The following is an 18,914-nucleotide window of genomic DNA, read 5'->3' on the forward strand; positions in this document are numbered from 1 at the left end:
AGATATAACATAAAAGAAAAATAATAAAAGCATAAGAAACTCAAATTTAAGGTGTAGGTATTTTTTTCCAGGTGAGATTATCCTTCTGCAACAAGAAATTTGTTTAATTTAAAGATTTTTGCACAATAACAGTTATTATTCATCGAGCTTGACTTTTCTTTAAATATGAACCCATGTAAATATAGGCTACATATTACAAACTATATAAGCTGATGAGGACTTTTGAGGTGCTTCTCACAGCACCTCTACAGACACATGACAACAATCTGTTCAATATTAAAGAAAAAACTCAGGATGGCTATATTGAGGTTGAAGATAATTCTTAATCCTTCAAAAAAACTAGATCTCAAAGAGTTCAATTTTTCAGGATTTATGAGTGAAAGGACTTTAATATTGCCCCATCTCCCATCATGCCTCCTTCCTTCTCTCTTCTTCTTTCTGACTAAAAGACATGCTCAACCATCTCTGCTTCCCTGTCTCTTAGAGTATACTCCACCATCCGTCTCTCTGGCTATCTGGCCCCTTTCTTTCCAACCTTTCTCTATCTTTTTCTCACAATGCATTTAAATCGGGTATTTAGAGATTCCGGCTGCTCTCCCCTCTTTACACCTGCTTTGAAGTAACCTCTATCCCTCAACAATACTTTTAACCACAAAATGCCCCAGCTGCTCCAGAAATAGGCCCAAGGAGACAACTGCCAAATGATACAGGGAAAGGCGTGATATTTATGAAAGGAAAAAAAAAAGCCCCTGTCCCATTACTAAATGTAGTTTTTTTTTTTTTTTGCTGCACTGCTAAACTACCTCACAAGATGGCCAACTGGTTTCCATGATGCCTCCTTATGAGACTCAGTGGAGTTTAGCACTGCACATGTTGCTGCCCTTGGGAACGCACCAAACAAAATGTGCCATCTGTTAGTTAAATGGCTGTCCAAACCGAAATGTGGCCACATTAATCTGATGTACTCCCAGTTGTTTACTAGTTACAATGTTTACATTGATCTCTGCTGCAGGAGCATGGATGATTTGGTAAGAAAAATAACCCGGATGCTAAAAGTCCCCAGACTTTGTTGTTCTAACTTGCTGGTGATAGTATATGGCATCCATTTTAAAATTTGGATTGTTTCTTTTCCGATCAGAAAATCTTGCATCAAGATAACATTAAGAACTATGTATTTGAAAGATGAGAAAATTTACAGTCAAAAAGAAGAGAATGTAATAAGTAAGTATGCTGCTTTACCTTAAGCAATTACTGAAAGATGGAAGCAATTTAAAAGGGAAATAAACAGAACATCTACCTGAACATGGAATCTGTGACTCACCTGCTTTAATAAGAAAAAGCTCCAACATGCACAGTGAGACAGAATAACTTAAGCTTCCCGTTTGGTCATTTTGACAATCTGTGATATACAGTTTGGTTGACACAGGATGGCGTGGTCAAGGTTTCTACTGGAGCTACAGCAAATAAGGCTCTAATTAAAAGCCCCTGAAAACCTGTTTCAAACTCAGGACAGTTTGTCTGGAAACCAAATGTGACCAATAAAGCTGAGAATATGTACTATAATCTCCTGTAGTTACCATTCCTTTTCAAAATGTACATACCAGATGTAACAATTTCTAAATAATCTTGAGGTGATAACAGAGTTTAAACCAAAAGTGTCCCTTACACCACAATGTTTATTTTTTGCATGTTATGCAAAATTTAATTCCAATTTAGTTTAATCTCATGATGTTGGGTTTTTCTTTAACACGTAATAATGTTTTAACATGATGGTCTTTGTTTGCTCCACTCTGCCCTCAAATTGCCCCTTAAAAAAAGACAAATATAAAATTAGGCTTTGTTTTAGTGTCTTTGTGTAGTAAAGGCAGCATCCTTCTCAAAATGCTTGGCACCAATGTTTTTGGCTGGAACCTGTGTATTTTGTGCAGGCTGATAACAGGAGAATGAGAGGGTGCATCAGGCTGATAACAGCTGGCATTGGGTGGTAGATTGGTTGTGTTTCTTAGAAGGCTTTTTATAAAGCAAGGACGTGCAACTATGGTTGGAGAAATTGGAGGAGTATTTCTTCTGCTGTTTCATCTGTGAAGCTATATGTTGAGGAATAAAGGAGATTCCTGGATTCCTTTTTTTGTCAAAGATGAACAATACCACATTTGCATAGACATTTGTACAAGGAAAACCTTTTAACCTTTCAGGGTCCCTTCAAATTATATATTTTTCTTTAATTTTGCATAATTTGTTTTTGTGAAAATTTCACAAAATTTGGACAAGATTGGTATTTTCAGTGAAAATTTCCAGTTTTTCTACATTTGCTTTTACTTTAAATATTTCATTACTAAATCAAGCAGTCTGTTGCCTTGTGGCCTTTTCTTCTGCAACTCAGTTTCTTTCTAATTAAATACTGTAAATACACTACCACTTAAATTTAAGACCAGCTTTTATTTGTCCCTTGAATAAAAGCCCTTTTGGAAATCCGTTCAAAATGTTTCATTTTTTTTATGTCTCAATGGGGAAAGGTATCTATTTTATAATGCAATGTAAATCCACAAAGTGCATTCATGTACAAAACAAACTATCAAGTGAATAAAAATGTAAAAGAATCAATGTTTACTGCTTATTATTCTATTAACTCCCAGGCTTGGACATAAAAAAATAAATAAATAAAAAAATTGAATTTCTGATTTCAAGTTAGGATTTCTGAGAATTAATGAACATGTACTGTATCGGGTGAGGACAAGGTTGGCATGAAAAAATAAAGAAAAATTATATATCTTTGACATATAATTGATTTTACACAAGACATCAAGTCATTACACTAAAAAATTGTTTACAGGTGTCATATTAAATAAACAAAAAAAATGAAAATGTGTTTGGAGTCACAGTTTCTGAAGGGCTTATATAGGAGAGAGCTAAACAAAAAGAAAGGAACAAAAAAACAAAATACTGACCCAAAACGTCACAGCAAGTCCAAACATCTAGGACTGTTGTACTATGTGCATGATATGCACAATAATTTGTACGAGGATGTGAATTATAATTTCTTACCAAGTCTTGGGTCATACTGTCTCATTTGAACTTCTTCCACACAGTCTGCCGGGAACCAGCCTGTTCTTCCTTTGACAGTGCCTTCCCAGAACCCTCCTTCACCTATACTTAGTACTGATGCAGAGAGAAAGAAAGGGAAATCATTACTAATTACACAGAAAACCAGCGCCATGTGATATCACTGAGACTGTAGAGGATGCTTTAAAATAACCAAAAGGCACACGCAAACAAAGAGCAGAGTGAGGTTAAGCATTTTATGCAATTCATACAAAATACATCTGAATGTGCAAAGACAAAGGGGGAAACAACAAGGAAACATGTTTTTGTTTTAAAACTGCAAACATGATATTTATGAAAATGTGAAAGGTACAAGCATAATTGTTGTTTGAATTCAATGGATTACAGCATAGTAAGAGAGTAGGCTGCAGCTATTGGCCCCCTGAGCAATGAACTAAAAGTGACATCATGCAGTTGAAAATAACCATCCTGCTGTGGTTAAGCAAAATGCTGTCACCATTAAGTGGAGTTATTTTAAAACTGCTAAAAATTTCCATCAGTTCCTGCAATATTACATTTTCTTTTACAAAATATAGGAATTTCTTACATAAAATAACTTGACTATCCTCCTAAGTCATGTTTGCTGTCTAAGTCTCCTGCATAGTAAGCATGACATAGTGATCTATGTGACAGAAGAAATGTAAACATTTCATATGCAAATAACATTTTGTTATAAATAAATAAATGTGTTCATATTTTTCCCCGTTGATAATATGTGGTTTCTAAACAGAACAAATTTGTAAAAAAGGAGTCAGATATTTAAAAGAGGAAAAAAGTGAAAGAAAAACAGTTTCTGAAAGAAGTCTGCCAAAGCCACAAGAGGGTGGGAAAGAGAAGCGAGAGATCCCCCCCTAACTTCTCCCACGATAATTAGAGATGAATGTAGAGTTGATATTGATCTCCCCTGCAGGGCTGAGCTAGCATGCTAATTTCTACAGCGCTCATCTATCATTCCACCAAGCTAACAGACACACCCGTGCGTACACGCATGCAGACTCCTTAGAGATCACCGGCTGCAACTGATGCTGAGCGAACCCTTCTCCACTGGTTGCTAGGATACATCAGTACGATGCTGCAGCCGGCAGACAGCCCACTAAATGATGTACTCTACTTCCTCCAACTATATTCCATTCTGGCATGGGGACATGTTATGGTGATGTAACCTGGGGCTCTATAAAAGACAGCCAGTGGGTCTGCTGAATGCTACAATGCTCCCCATTCACATCGTTATACAGTGTTTCTTACAACATTTCCTGAAGATCGGTTCACTTTTGATTTCATCTAAATCTTGTCTAGAGACATACCATCTGGCCAGCTCAAACCAGCTTAAGATTATTATATTAAAGTATGATTTATCCAAGTTTCTCTCAGCTGTCGCCATATTCTGGGAAATAGTTATCAAACAGCTATTCATTTTCTGAAGAAAATAAGTCAATACCTTACTTATATTTGCAGTGACGAAGGGTAAACTGATATTAAAGTTAATCATTAGTGAATCTCAACATCTGATTGCATGTTAATCATTTCATTGGATTAAAAAGCAACGACTTACAAGAGTGAATGAGTGCATCAAAAGAGCAAACTGAAGTTTATTGATTCCCCAGAAGAATAAAATAAACAGTATACAGATGACTGAGTCCCCCTCTCCAGATTTCCCCTTAATGTAACTTTACCCTCCCTCTCACCTTAGTGGACCTGGCGACTCCATCTTTTCACGGTTAAACTTCTCATTTCTGTTTACTCCACACACCTTCTGTCCCCTGTCTCCTTCTCAGTGTTTCAAACGATTTCCTATTCACCGCCTTGTTCTCTCTCTTTGTCTGTACTGCATAGAGGTCTCTGCAGCAGACAGGTGCCAGCTGTGTTCTCTGTTCCCCATTGGCAGAAATGAAAGAAAAGGTAAGACCTCAGATTGATCTTAAAAGCTGCACTGGTTTAGTTCACTTACTTTCACATCCACCATTTTGTTTCAGGGCTTTGACACACGTGCCTCAGAACTTGTGTATCACTGAGAACTGAGTGCTTTAGAAATCTGGAAAATGGCACGACATTGTGCTAAAAATATACTGTAGGAAAAGACATGTCCAAAGTTAAAAAGTGAAGTTAAAAAATTATGTTTTATAGTTTGTTTCACAAAAACATATCTGAAAAGTCTGTGGTGAAATTTATTCACTTGCTCTCTACATCAATTTGTTATACCCAGTCAAACTGGGCAGAGAGTGGTTATGAATGTCATTTTTTTTTAAGATTCCCAATTGTATTTAGGTTCTAACTTTGTCTGGCCCATTGAATGGGAATAATTTTACAAATGGCAACATTTTTAGAATCTTTGTCCTGCTGGATATTTTGTGACTGACAGGTTTTCTTCTAGATCTCTCTTACATACAGAATAGTGCCACTCATGGTGGCAGTATGTTAAAGTCGCTCTGTTATTTTACTTCTTATTTGTTCATGTTTGGACAGTTATTCCCTCTGGCTTCAAATACATAGGTTCTGATAAAATGTGAAAAATAACAATTACAAATAAGCAAATGTAAAACACTGATATGTTTGGCAGTGGGGTGCCAAACATATCAGTTATTAAAGTTTAAAAACACAGTTTCTTTGTATAGACAGATGTAGTTTTTCAGTCAGTACATGACTGTCATAAATATAATCCAAAAGACAGAAACATCTTCAAGAAATAAGATAAACGTAGTTTCATTTAATATGTCAGCACTTTGAACATTCTTCTGTGACATCATGGAAAAATCAAGGGAAATCTCTCAAAATGTCAGAAAACAAATCATAAGTCTGGTTCATATGTACAGCATTCAGATACCTGAAGATTTCATATTCATCTGTTTAAACTAAAATATAAGCATTTAGCCATAATGACCAGTATTTGCTGGAAAAATAACATTTCCAAGCTTGGAAACAGTAACTCAAATGTAAAATATAAAAGTGGAACTTAACAAAATCAAAGGCATCCTGAGGAACAAACATTGAGAGAAAATATTCAAAGAAGATTTCAAGGCACCAACTAGGAAGTTAAAGCTAGAGGAAAAATTGGGTTTTCCAAAAGGACAATAACCCTAATTATACTGCCAAATTACAAATCAATGCCCTAAAGTGTCCTACAGTGGCCATTACAAAGCCCTTTTCTACTGTAGAAAAATTGTGTAAGTCTGTGTTTAACTGTTCTGATATCACAGAGTCTAGATGTAAAGCTGAAAGGACATTTGCAAGTAAGATTGCCAACAGTCTGATAAGGTACAAAAAAAACATCTCTGTTTTCTCTCTCAAAAAAGAAATTGTTTAAGACATATATAAATTTCTATATGGAGATTCTATTTTTTTATTTTTATTTAGCCAAGAGAACTTAGATAAAAGAAACAAGACCAGGAAGACAATTTACTTTTTTTTCCTCTGTTGAAAGAGTGCTTCATTGATTGCTAACATGATTATGAATCTTGAAAATCAGAGGTGAGTCAATACAGTTCTACTTTCACAAAGCAGATTTGAAATATATTTGCCATGGTGCTGTTTATGTCCAATCAGACAGCTTTGATAATGAGCCATAGTTGCACACAGAATTTATGAAAACCAGTATTGGAAATGTCTAAAGAGTTTTGGCAATGATCATATTGAAAAAAAATGTGCCCTCCTTTTCTGTCAGGATTTTTCAGGGATTAGCTAAATGGCAGTTCATTAATTCTGGCAATCAACACCTCAGCTGGACACATGCTTTTACAGCACAGCCAGACTCTGAGCCATAATCAACACCACAGGTCAACTAGAGAGAAGAAGGTCCCATTAATTGACACAAAGTCACACATGAACACACTGTGCTGCACAGACTGGGAATTTATCTAATCATGTTGCAGTCTGGATTCTCACATCCATGTAACCTCAGTTATAATGAATGGAGATTTTAATGCTTGTGAAGTTCGGTTCAGTGCTTAAAGGTTTTAATTCTGAGTATTACTACACATTTATCGTTAAAAACCTTGATAACTTTTCACACGCTGATGATGGTAAGCTATACATTGTAGCTGCAGCTGCAGGCTGAAAAATGACTGCCATACAGTCCATGCCACTGTGCCCTTTGACCACCACCAGCAGGAAAGGTGGGCAAAGTGTCTAGCCCAGGGACACCACGACCTAGAAGAATGGGATAACTGGCAACCCACCGGTTACACAAACTGCTACCTGCTGAGCCACTGTCATCCACAAGAAAGCAAATGAGATTACATGATGACACAACTTTCTGCAGCAAAGACATAACAAAATGCGGCTCCAACTGGATATTTATATATATACTGTACGAAAAAGCCACATTGTCCTTAAGTCATGCAACTAATATGGCTGAGGATCATTGTCCGTTTAAAAAGTACCATTTTACTCAAGCTGTTAAGTTCCTATTGAGATGTGGTTTCAATATTTCCATGTCATCTTCTTTCCTTGTGATGGCGTCTGTTTTGTGAAGTGCACCAGTTCGCACTGCAGGAAAACACTCAAAAGGTGATGCGAAACATTTCTTTGAAGTAGTGGCTTCTTCCTCTCTGATTAGCCTGTCAGCCCATGTGGGTATATTTCACAAATAATACAATCTTACAATCTGAAAACAATGTCTTCACTTTTCTTCTGGAGTTGATACATAGCAGTGCCTTTAGTTCTTCAAATGCTATGAATTTACCAATTACAAGTTTGCAACACCTGTACATTGTCATCAGGGCTATTTGAAAGGCATTCAATACTGAGACAAAATATGGGTAATGGAAAGACACTTTTAAATATTCTGGAATTTAGCAAATGTAAATAACTTTATCGTCCCGGCTTATGTAAAACCGGAACTTCAGATTAAACGTCAAACCTTATCTGTCTCTTTGTACAAGTCATGGTAATATTTGGTTTGGACTACTTTGTGTCATCAAGTAACTGTTGTTTATTTACAATCTAACCGACAACAGAAGCATTTGGCTTAAGTTTAGAAAAAACGACCATCTGCTCACATCAACCAAACACTTGAATGCGCTTGATGATGGAGATAAATAAACCACACATACTGGTCAAACAGCCAAGCATTTCTGAAGGTGGAAAAAACAAACCTGCACCAGCCAAGACAATCTGATCTCATTCCAGGCTAACCCCATCCAGCTCCCTCAGGAGAAATTTAAAAGCAAAAGGATCTACAGACATGACTACAGACAGATGCAGGAAACCCCTGGCACAGCATCACAAGGAGGAAACCCATTCTTTAGTGATGTCTGTTTAGTGAGAAGGTAACTCTCGGACGACTTCAAGTGAAGCAACATTATATTTTTTCAGAAAATACTAAAACCTTCCTTTATTATTGTTTTTTGTGTAGAGCATCAATTCAGCAAACCACACATCTATCTCAGACACACAGCCAGGCTTCCTTTTTCTATCCACACACAACTTTAAACATGATTTTGTATGAGAGTAATGTTATTGGGTTATGCTGTTTTATGTAAGTGTATTATGATTTTGTGGCAAACACTGTTCTGACTGACTGCAAGTTCCCATTTTTTGATTGTTTAACGTCTCACTGGGACGCCAATGGAAACAATGAAAAGCGGAACCACAAAGCACGATTAGAAAACACGGTATCATTAGAGAGGGCCTCGGGGAGTGAGGCAGAGAAAGAGGCACAGACAAAGAGAGATGACAGAAAGCAGAATGCAGACAGAAACTTATAAAAGGGAACAGCAATCGTTGAACAGAAACATACTTATTTATGAGTTATCAAGAAGTCTGTCATACAGTATTGTTCTCTCTGTGCCTCGTGCTTCTTCGTCTTGCCCTTGGTTAAGGCAGTCACGATTCCTGGTTTAAAAATAGCATCAGTGAGGATGCAGAGCTATTTATACTCTTCACACGCCCTGCCTGTATGCTTCAATGCACCCCTGTGTGTGAGTGTGTGTGTGTTTTTTGGCAGCGCATGTCAGAGGAGTGAATGAACTCTTTGATTCTCTCTCTACTTTGTTCTAATGCTTCAGCTCTCTATAGTCAAACTAATTTATTGTAATTCATATAGTACTTATTTCTTTTTCATTTAGCTTGTATTTATTTAGACAGTAAAGGCAAGTTAAAGTCTTATGAAGGTAACTATAAACGATTAAAAAATAACGAGAACTACAAATAAACTTAACAATTCGGAAAACGTTGCAGAACAACGTTATTCCATCACAACAGTGAATGCATTAAAGTTTTGTTTTTGCCTGTAGACACAAAAAAATGAAGGGTACATCAATCCAGATGTAGCCTTCATTTTTTTTGACTCACTACCAAAAATTGATGCTCAAGGCATTTGGCCCGTCAAAAATGCTGCACTGAATTTGTCAAACATAAAAGCAATACATTTTTATTTCCACAAGATAAAGTGATAGGATATCTTCAGCTTGAAGTTAATGCAGTCAGACATAAAGTATGTGATGTACCTCTTGAAGTTTCAAAGATGTGTTTTTTTTTTGTGATTAAGGGGACGTGAGTCAACTGATTCCTCTGCAGTATTTATCAGGAACATCAGAACAGGGGCTACAGGTTTTACCAAGGGCCAGCCACAGGCTGGAAAGGTAATGTTCTGACATTCAGATCTTATATACCTTAGAATGACATTAAACGAGAAAAAAATGCGTCTATCTAAACCTCTGACATACAGCTGATTTTCTATGCATTTCTGTTCTCTTAGACCGACAGTTGGATAAGGATTAATAATTTTTATATTTTAACATACCTCTTATCACATAATATCTCAAAAATAGCTTTACTGAGGACATGGTACCATATGAAATGTCAGCAGACGTATATGAAGCATTACATGGCATTTAAAGGGGGGATTTTTGGAACGCCTAATGTTGCCAAGCAAACACTTGTTGACATACTGTTAGTAAATGTCCCTGCTGACTTTGAAAATGACTACAGTGGTTGCTGCATTAGTTTGATTATTTCTGAGCATGAAGTTGCTGAACTGTTTCTTTTTATTTTCAGCAGTCTCTCATTTTCACACTGTGAGACGTCTAAATAAAATGTAGCTACTTGATTCTCACAGTCTTATTCCACACATTTATTGTGCAAACAACACAGTAAGGCTCATGGGTATGGAAAGCCAAATTGGGAAACAGTCACATGTTTGCTAGTTCCACGTTGCATTGAACAAAAAGCCAACCTAGCATTTATTTAATGCCACTACATGTCCAATAAATGTCATCAGAGGCTTAAAAAGCAACACCTGCTGTTAATGAAGAAACTTGGTGGTGCACAGAAAGGAAGTCCACCCTTTGATTTGTCAGCAAGTAAACCAGGCTCATTTTAAGGAAAACATACGTTTGTATTAAGGGTCAAAGATAAAAGAAGTTTATAACATGCCTGTATATAATGTGCATATATACATTCGTGCCCGGGTCTGTGTGTGCCTAAAACAAAGTGTGTGAAGGTGAGTGAGAGCACTCCGATAATCAGAGTGCAGCAGTTATTAGGTGTGGATCCCTGCAGTCTTTATTAAAGCTCAGTTCAATTTGGTGTAATAGACAGACACACAGCATAACACAATCAGAGACACGCCAGCATTAGCGCCCATAAACGCACACAATGCACATGGGGCACCAGCCATTTACAGCAGTAAACTCAAACCGGTCACTGCATCCAAAATATGAATATACATGGGAATAACAGTTGATGCTTGGGGAAAAGAGAAGGCACTTGTTGAGAGGAGGTAGGGCATTGTAGGTCAAAAGAAGTTAATATTGAAAATACAAGTAAGGGCAATACGGGGGAGGAAATCTGAGTTTGATGAAAAAATGAATGTGAAGAAGAAAAGGAACAGAGGTGACAAGCAATTAAGAAGGTGATGTGGAAAGGTGCAAGCGGACTTGAGAGAAGACAAGAGGCTGAATAAACCACAGAGCCAATAAATACAGAAAAGGGTTGGTCACTCTGCTCTGAATCAAAGGTATACGAGGGATTTCTGCGTGCTCATCTTCACAGGATTTCCTTAGCTCAGAAGAGGGTGAGGGAGTGGTGCAGTCTGGCTCATCAGTATTCCACTGAGAGAGCGTCAGACGGGATAAAAAAAGAAGAATCCTAACGACTACAAATTTAAGAAGGAATACCAAGTATGGGGAGAGCAAGAAAAGCTTTTGTGAATGACGTGAATCAGAGGAAATAGCAGAACAAAGAACAAGGAAGAAGGTGACAAAAAAAAAAAGAGCAGAAGGCTGGAGTCTTGTAAATTATAGTGGGAGGAGGAAGAAGACAGGAGGGAAGAAAACTCCAAGGCTGACTCAGAGGGATTCCTGTTCACTTCTCATCTCCTCCCCTCTTGCATCCCTTACAGGCCTGAAGAGAGCTGTATGACATGGCTCTTCTTTCCCTCTCATTTCCCTTTCATTTTATTTCTTATGCTTCCTTTCCTTCTATCAACCTATCAGGGAAAACAAAATCATTAAAAGCATGCCTCTGCTTGAACAGAAAAAAAAATTGGAAATGATGTAGCATGACAGAAAAATCTGATCACCAGTTTCATAAAATAACTATAGATCAGCATCAATTGATAAGCATCAGTCAATTTCACTAAGAAGCATAGCATTAATGATGGCTTATGTTGTGAGAAGAATACACAAAACAAAATAAAGTACAATAACTGAAACAATTAGATAAAAAAGAATTATACTGACAATGATGGTTTTAATGTTTCATTGGTAAATAAATATACCAGTTCATTCAAGCATTCTGTTTGTAAAAGGGTAATGTTTTTGTGGAAATCCTGCTACCAATATTAATGTAAGACTTTATTTACTTCAAACAGAACTGTTATATGATTTATTAGGAGGTAAGTAAATTATGGCACAAAACAGTGTGTTTCAATAAGTCATGAGCTATAGTTTTGAAATAAATGATTGCCTATTAAGATAAATTTCATTCTTAAGTCTGGCACAATAATCACTGACAGGTCCAATTGCAGCTAAGGCGTTTTTGAATGTACCAACTATTTGGCTGCTATCAGATGAGGGTTCAGATGGTGCATGTAAAACATGGCCCTACATGACTTACCACCAAAAATGACATGTCTGCTTCTGAAATAGTTTAACAGCAGTGTTAAGAGAAGAGCTCGTATATTTTTAGATTTTAGAAAAATATACATTCGCATCCGTGTCTTTTTACTATCAGTTAAGAAAATATAATTCCATCCTTGGCTGCACTGCAACTTGCTACTAAACACTGTGCGTGCTCTTAGTGATTCAAAAACTGTATATCTAACATCAGTACTGAATTAAATTATATTTTTACCTGAATTGTTAGTCTGTGGAAGTGAATTTGAAAGGCATACTATTATGCAGACATATGTAATGGCATATGTTGTTTGGGTCAGCCTCCAATTTGAAAAATTAGGGGATTGGTATAACAATTTTATCTTCAGATTCAAACGCTGACATTCCTACACATTTCTTTTATCTGGATTTGTCCTGCAGCTGACTATTTGTTGACCTATTGCAATGCTGGTCTGGATGTAGGCAACATAATTCAGATGATGTGTCTAGTGATTTAAGTGTAAAATAGATAACTTTTTAGTTGCTTCCTATTTTACATCAAGTTATAGCAATCCTAAATATAGAAGTCCTGCAGTATTTACAACATCAGGGAAACTGTGGATAACATGTTCTGCAAAAAAGAGGTCAGGACACAGGGCTTTTCAAATTTGCTGCAAGCTACTCCATCTGACACCAGCAGGTAAGACCATGACCTTTCTGTACAGCTTTTCAAACCACTCACAGGGGCCACAAGTCTAACTGCACATGGCAGAAAAGGAGTCGGTCCAGGTCAAACCGTGAATCACGTTGTACATGATAGAGAGGTTGTTAGCAAAAAGCATATCAGTGTTGCTGTTGAATATGCATTTTCATCAGTCAATAGCTGCTGTTTATGCCACAGCAATCCTGTTCATGTTTATTCATACACTGATTAACTCTGCGACTGCTGTTTCTGCTCTGCTTCTAATTACCATTTTGCGTGAGGCTACATCTCACTAAGTTAGATATATGTACTGCAAGTGGATCTTTTAATTTCAGTAAGAGGCTAAATGTGGGATAATCAAGCAGGGCACACCATATGGGAACGTTTGGAAAACAAGCAAGCTGGAAAAACTTGTCAAAAAGTAAAAGTGTGAGGAGAGGACAGGTGGTGTGGTCAGCATGGAGCAGGTAGGTGAGTGGGCAGGACTTTGCACCCTGCTGCTACTCTGATTGGACAGTAATGTCCTTGCCTAGAGCATGTGACCCTGTCCACTGTCAACAACACACAAACACCTCGGGACATTGCAAATGACTAATGAGAGAAACTTTTTCACAGACTGATATTAACACATTATAGCACATAAATAATTTTATGTGAATAAATATATTAGTGGTTGACATTTTTAGATGTTTAAACATGGTACATTAACATATAATGTGTACTCTTTATATTGCAGTGTTTTTGATGAGTCTATGAGTCACTGTTTATCCTGAAAAGGCATGTTCTAAGTTCTTCATATGGTGGCATACCAGAGGAAACCGCTGCTGACTCATCCCAAACCTCAAGGCATAGAATGATTTTAAGTATTTTGAAATTTCTTGTGTTTCTAATTCCAGTAAAGCTGATGTGCAATCGTGACCTATCCCTGCTCAGTCTGGAGCAGAAACAGGTCCCTATCCTGACAGGAAAGACAGTCCTTTCCTGTCTAAGTTATAATAAGTACACATCTTGTCCTATGATGTTTACAATAAGACGATAGTACTAATAAAATGATATTATCATATTATTGTTATAACATGATACTATTTATTATATTACATTCAGTCTTATCGTATTATGTTTGGTTTCTTCATAATGAATTGGTTTGTCTGTTTAGCTGGTGACAAGCTTGTCTTATTTAATAGAGTTCCAACGCTGTATCCAAGGGTCAGATTACACTCAGACTTATAACCAAAACAATAGCACATTGGTCTATGTTTCACAGCAAATCGTTAATATGGCAAACCTTCACATTAACAGCTAAATTAGCACAATAGAAAGAGATTAAAATGTGGTTAGAAACCCTTTTTGCCCTAAGTTATTGCCTGGTATATTTTTATTTTCTTTAAAAACTAGATATTGATGTAGGGACAATGGAAATTGATATTTTAATACAAAAAATATCTTACTGCCAATCCTAGTACCAAATGTGTAAGTAAGTCAACAAATATCTTTATATATCCTTTTCAGTAATGACAGCCAGTAAAAAAAAAAGTATTTTGAGTAAACTGCAGGCAGAAAAGCAGGCTTTTACTAAAATGACAGAGTGCTTTAAATGAAGAAAAAATAAGGCAGAGCAGCATTTCTTCTAAGTGTGCCTTAGATATTCAGACAGCTGGTTGTTGAATACTTAGAGGCTGCAGTTTATCTAACTTGTGGGAGGCAATTACTTGTTTCATGTTATGCAAAGCCAGTCACACATGCCGACACGTGCACACACACTTCCTGATGCAAACAACAATGGAGGGATGTTACTTCTTACACATTAACAGAAAACACTGGAACACACAAAATGCTTCTCATGCCACTGCCGCATAGAGATAAAGTAGAATTAATTCCTCTCAGTCTCACTGTGGGAAACTAAACATTAAATTTAGTCTCTAACGCTTTGATTGAATGGTTTTACCTAAACTGATGCATAAAAAAGGTTAACGCAAAAACAAAAAAGATAAATAAAACTGAGACAGAAAGCAGGCACCAAATGTCCTGTAGAATCAAAAAGACTGTTTTCTAAATTCACCAAAAGCAAAATTTTTTCAAATTGCATGTCAATGCTGGAAAATATATTCAGTACCTGTTGCTTGGTAACTGTAAGATGCCTTTGCATTCTGTATTAACAAAAGCAATTTGTACTATAAAAATGAGACAAACTCTGTGAACTTTATCATTTGCATAGAGGCTATTGATCTGGTCCAAAACCCTTCAAAAACAATGTAAAAATCAATAACTTTTAAAGCTTTTGAAATAAAATGTTGACTATTCTACAAATAAAAGGTTTTCAAGAGATTTTCCAGTTGATGTAGCAGTGTGCAGAGTGTCTGCCTAAATTAATGCATGACCTACTTTGTGTTAAGATCACAACAAGTGCTTCCATAACCCATGCAAAGGTAAACATTGAAACCACCCAATGGAAGCTACAAGTGGGCATTTGGGTGTTTTTTTGTTTCTGTAGCTGGTCTAGGTGTCCTCCGTTACACATGGCAATGTTAATATTCTGCACACACAGGGTACAGCCAAACCCCATTAATCATGTTTGTGAATGTCTAATCTCACCATTACTTGCACTGGTTTCATTTTCATGGCTGTCTGCAAGATTTATAATGGCGTTTTGAGGGGGTATATGTACTCTGGTGCGTGTGTGTTTGTGTGCGCGTGTGCACACTAGATGTAATACACTGTTACGGAGGCATGCTCTCAAATGTGTCACCTTGTTGAGGTGAAGAATGTCCCAAACTTCCACTTATTGCCTTTAGTGGGAAACGAGGAGAGTGGGACACAGGATGTTTACACACATTTCTGTACCTTTAAATATCCTTTTTTATGTTTGCTTGAATTATGAGTTTCAGCAAATGTACATGACTATGTATATATTAGTGAAACTCTATGAGTGTGTTTAAGTGTGCAGATGCTTCAGTGTAAAAAGAGCTTGACCTGGTTACCACCTGTTACCATGGAGATGGTAAGTGGCCTTTCAAGGGATGTCCAACCGGATGATGAGATCCGATTACATCAGTGAAGGGAAAGAGGTAACAAACATTTAAGTGAGTAAGACAAGGAGCACAAATGGAGGACATAAGGAGGTTTAGGGATGGACCTTGGAGTCCTACAAATGGAGTGCCCCAAAAGGAATCCTAAACCACTAATCCGCAATACACACTTTGTATGACAAATGCTGTACACACACATGGAAACATCAGATGTCAGATTAAGTACAGAGAATGAAAACAAATGCATGCTAGTTTTGTGGTCTGGTGGCTGTTGGGAAGTGCTGAACTACCAACTGCTGAATTAACAATGACTTGCAGGCTGCTTGGAGAGCTGGATGTTGATGGGCCTTTTAAATAGTGGACAGCAGGACTGTTTATCTGGCCAACACTAGAGACACCAATGGTGACAAAAGAGAAATCGGTGGATAGTAACAGGTTGATGACTAAGTTGGGAACAATTCTTAAATCTGAGCAAGGAGCTGATGAAACATAACTACAGACTTTAAAATTTAGATTTATCCACACACATATTTTATAAATAGAATTTGAAACCTTTCTGGACTATTTTTGGTTATAGTAAACTTTGTTTTACCTCTGTCATACTGTAATTTGACAACCCAAACAACTGACATACCTCGGTAAAAAATTGTAATTTATATTACAAGATAGGATTTTTAGACTGGACCAAAAAAAAAACAGGTTGTAATAGTGTTCATAATTAATTTTCAATTTTTTCAGCCATTAGAAAACAAAATAAAAACGTCAGTTACCTTCATGATTATCAGTAAAGTCAGTGTAATCATCAACGTCTTCAATGCATGAGGCGTCAGCTATAGAGCATGTAAATTAATTAATACATACTTGATAAAAACAAGCACACAGAGCAGAGTAACACTACAAACTATAATTGTGGTTAAACTAGCAATAGCAGTAGTCCCCAACGCTGCGGACCGGTACTGGTCCGTGGACCAATTGGTGCGGAGCCACGCAAGAAATAATAAAATATTTCCGTTTTAAGTATCATTTGAGTCTGGAGGATCTTTGATTTTGAAAATCCTTCAACCGGATTCTCTTGGTTACATTTTGTGCGCCAACATTGAGTCCACAAGCAGCAAAATTAGTAAGAAACAGATCAGATATCTTTGGAAAGTTTCTTTGTGAAGGGGAAAAGGCCCACAGAAGGGAGAGGAGGATGGATTTATCCCAGTAGGTGATTCCCACATCCCAAGCCCGCTCTGCATAATACAGTGACCGGCTCTCTAATGAAGCTTCAAACTCCTTCGCCACATAGAGACCAAGCAGCACCCTGTGCATTAGCAACACTTTGGGTGTCATTGTCTCTCATCACTCCCAGACGGGAGCGTCGCGTTGCAGAGAAACGAGCTCAGGGCTCCCATTAGTCGTTATCGTGAGTTAAAATGTTCACGAAAGTAAAATGTTTTTTGTTTTTTTCGTGGCGACTCTGTAACTTATTTTGAAGAGATATAATGGTAAAATTGCCAAGTCTTGACCAGTCCATGGTAATAAAAAGGTTGGGGACCACTACCACTGAGCTATAGTATTTTACCTTAAATCACATTGTTCTGAATGATACAACCACATTATAACATACAGTACAGACCAAAAGTTTGGACACATTCAATGAGTTTCCTTTATTTTCATGACTATTGACATTGTAGATTCACAGCAAAGGCATCAAATTATGAATTAACACATGTGGAAATATGTACTAAACAAAATAGTGTAAAACAACTGAAAATATGCCTTATATTGCAGTTTCTTCAAAGTAGCAACCTTTTGCTGTGATTACTGCTTTGCACACACTCTGCATCCTCTTGATGAGCTTCAAGAGGTAGTCACCTGAAACAGTTTTCACTTCACAGGTGTGCCCTGTCAGGTAAATACGTGGGCTTTCTTGCCTTTTAAATAATCATGAAAATAAAGGAAACCCATTAAATGAGAAGGTTGTGTCCAAACCTTTTGTTTGTACTGTACATCTCTATCTTCTAGAGAGAATTTTAATCGGAAAAAACAATACATTTTAGACAAGTTGGTGACTGTTCCCTGCCTGTAGGAAAAACTAAATATATAAGAAGTGTTTTCTTTTCGAGTATTTTAATGCTCCGATGCGTTCCCACCAGATTCAATGAAAAACTGGCAGAGAGCAAAACCAACTTATCTTATATAAGCTTATCCTATACTATCTAATATCTTATACAATATAAAATACTACTACCACTAATACTAATCATTATCATTATCATCACCATAACCAGTATCATCTGAAACATTAAAGGCTGACATTTAACCCTCAACAGGAGGGTTAAGTGAGATATGTTGCTACATTATTCTACTCTTATGTAAAATTATAGTGATCTAACACACATGATTCAAACAAGAGGACATAGATCTACTCTACTAACCATCAAAGTCCAGGCAGCCTATAAGTAACATAAAAAAAGAACAAATGAATGTATAAAACAGAATTACTGTATATATAGCACAGCTAATATAGTGTCTCTATGACTACTGCCAATGAATCATTCTCCCTCAAGAGCAAACAATATTCTGTACATGAACTGGTCTGCAGTCTTTCACTTTAAAATGCACTAACTGTAGTTGAAAAGTAATGTTTCAACAAATCTTTATAACTGTAAATGACAATTTCAACAAATCTTTATAACTGTAAATGACAATGACATACAAACTATATACATATCTCTATTTAATCAGAAATGACCAGGTTCCTATGCAAACAATCCTCATAAAAGTCCAAACTCTAACAATATTCTGGAAAATATTTGCCAGTAGCTCTGATGACACTTTGTCAAAAATACCAACATATTGGACACATTTTTAAATGTGCAGGGGTAACAGAAAAACTTTGTCTTAAAGGGGAATCGACAGTTATGATGAAATGTACATAAATATAAGGAATATCATCAATGCATTCTGTATATGTACTTATTAAAGCCATTTGCAGGAATTTCCATTTAGTCAGGTATTAGGTTGGACTTGAAGACAAAAAACAATCAAAATTCAGATTGTTAA

The 18,914-nt window shown here is 36.7% G+C and overlaps 1 protein-coding gene across 3 annotated transcripts in view; it reads right to left on the reverse strand.

Annotated features, from left to right (window-relative positions):
• Positions 1-18,914, reverse strand: part of shank3a (SH3 and multiple ankyrin repeat domains 3a) — a 151,692-nt gene that overhangs the window by 43,665 nt on the left and 89,113 nt on the right. For 2 of the 3 annotated variants that reach the window (XM_055035584.1, XM_055035577.1), the window contains exon 14: positions 3,046-3,159. In XM_055035584.1, the coding sequence (XP_054891559.1) occupies positions 3,046-3,159 (114 nt within the window). Of the gene's footprint in view, positions 1-3,045; positions 3,160-16,633; positions 16,694-18,286; positions 18,305-18,914 lie in introns of all 3 variants that reach the window. The other variant, XM_055035569.1, reaches the window with a different exon arrangement.

Source organism: Poeciliopsis prolifica, unplaced genomic scaffold (assembly GCF_027474105.1).
Source record: "Poeciliopsis prolifica strain line A6 unplaced genomic scaffold, Auburn_PproV2 SCAFFOLD001, whole genome shotgun sequence".
Taxonomy (NCBI): Eukaryota; Metazoa; Chordata; class Actinopteri; order Cyprinodontiformes; family Poeciliidae; genus Poeciliopsis; species Poeciliopsis prolifica.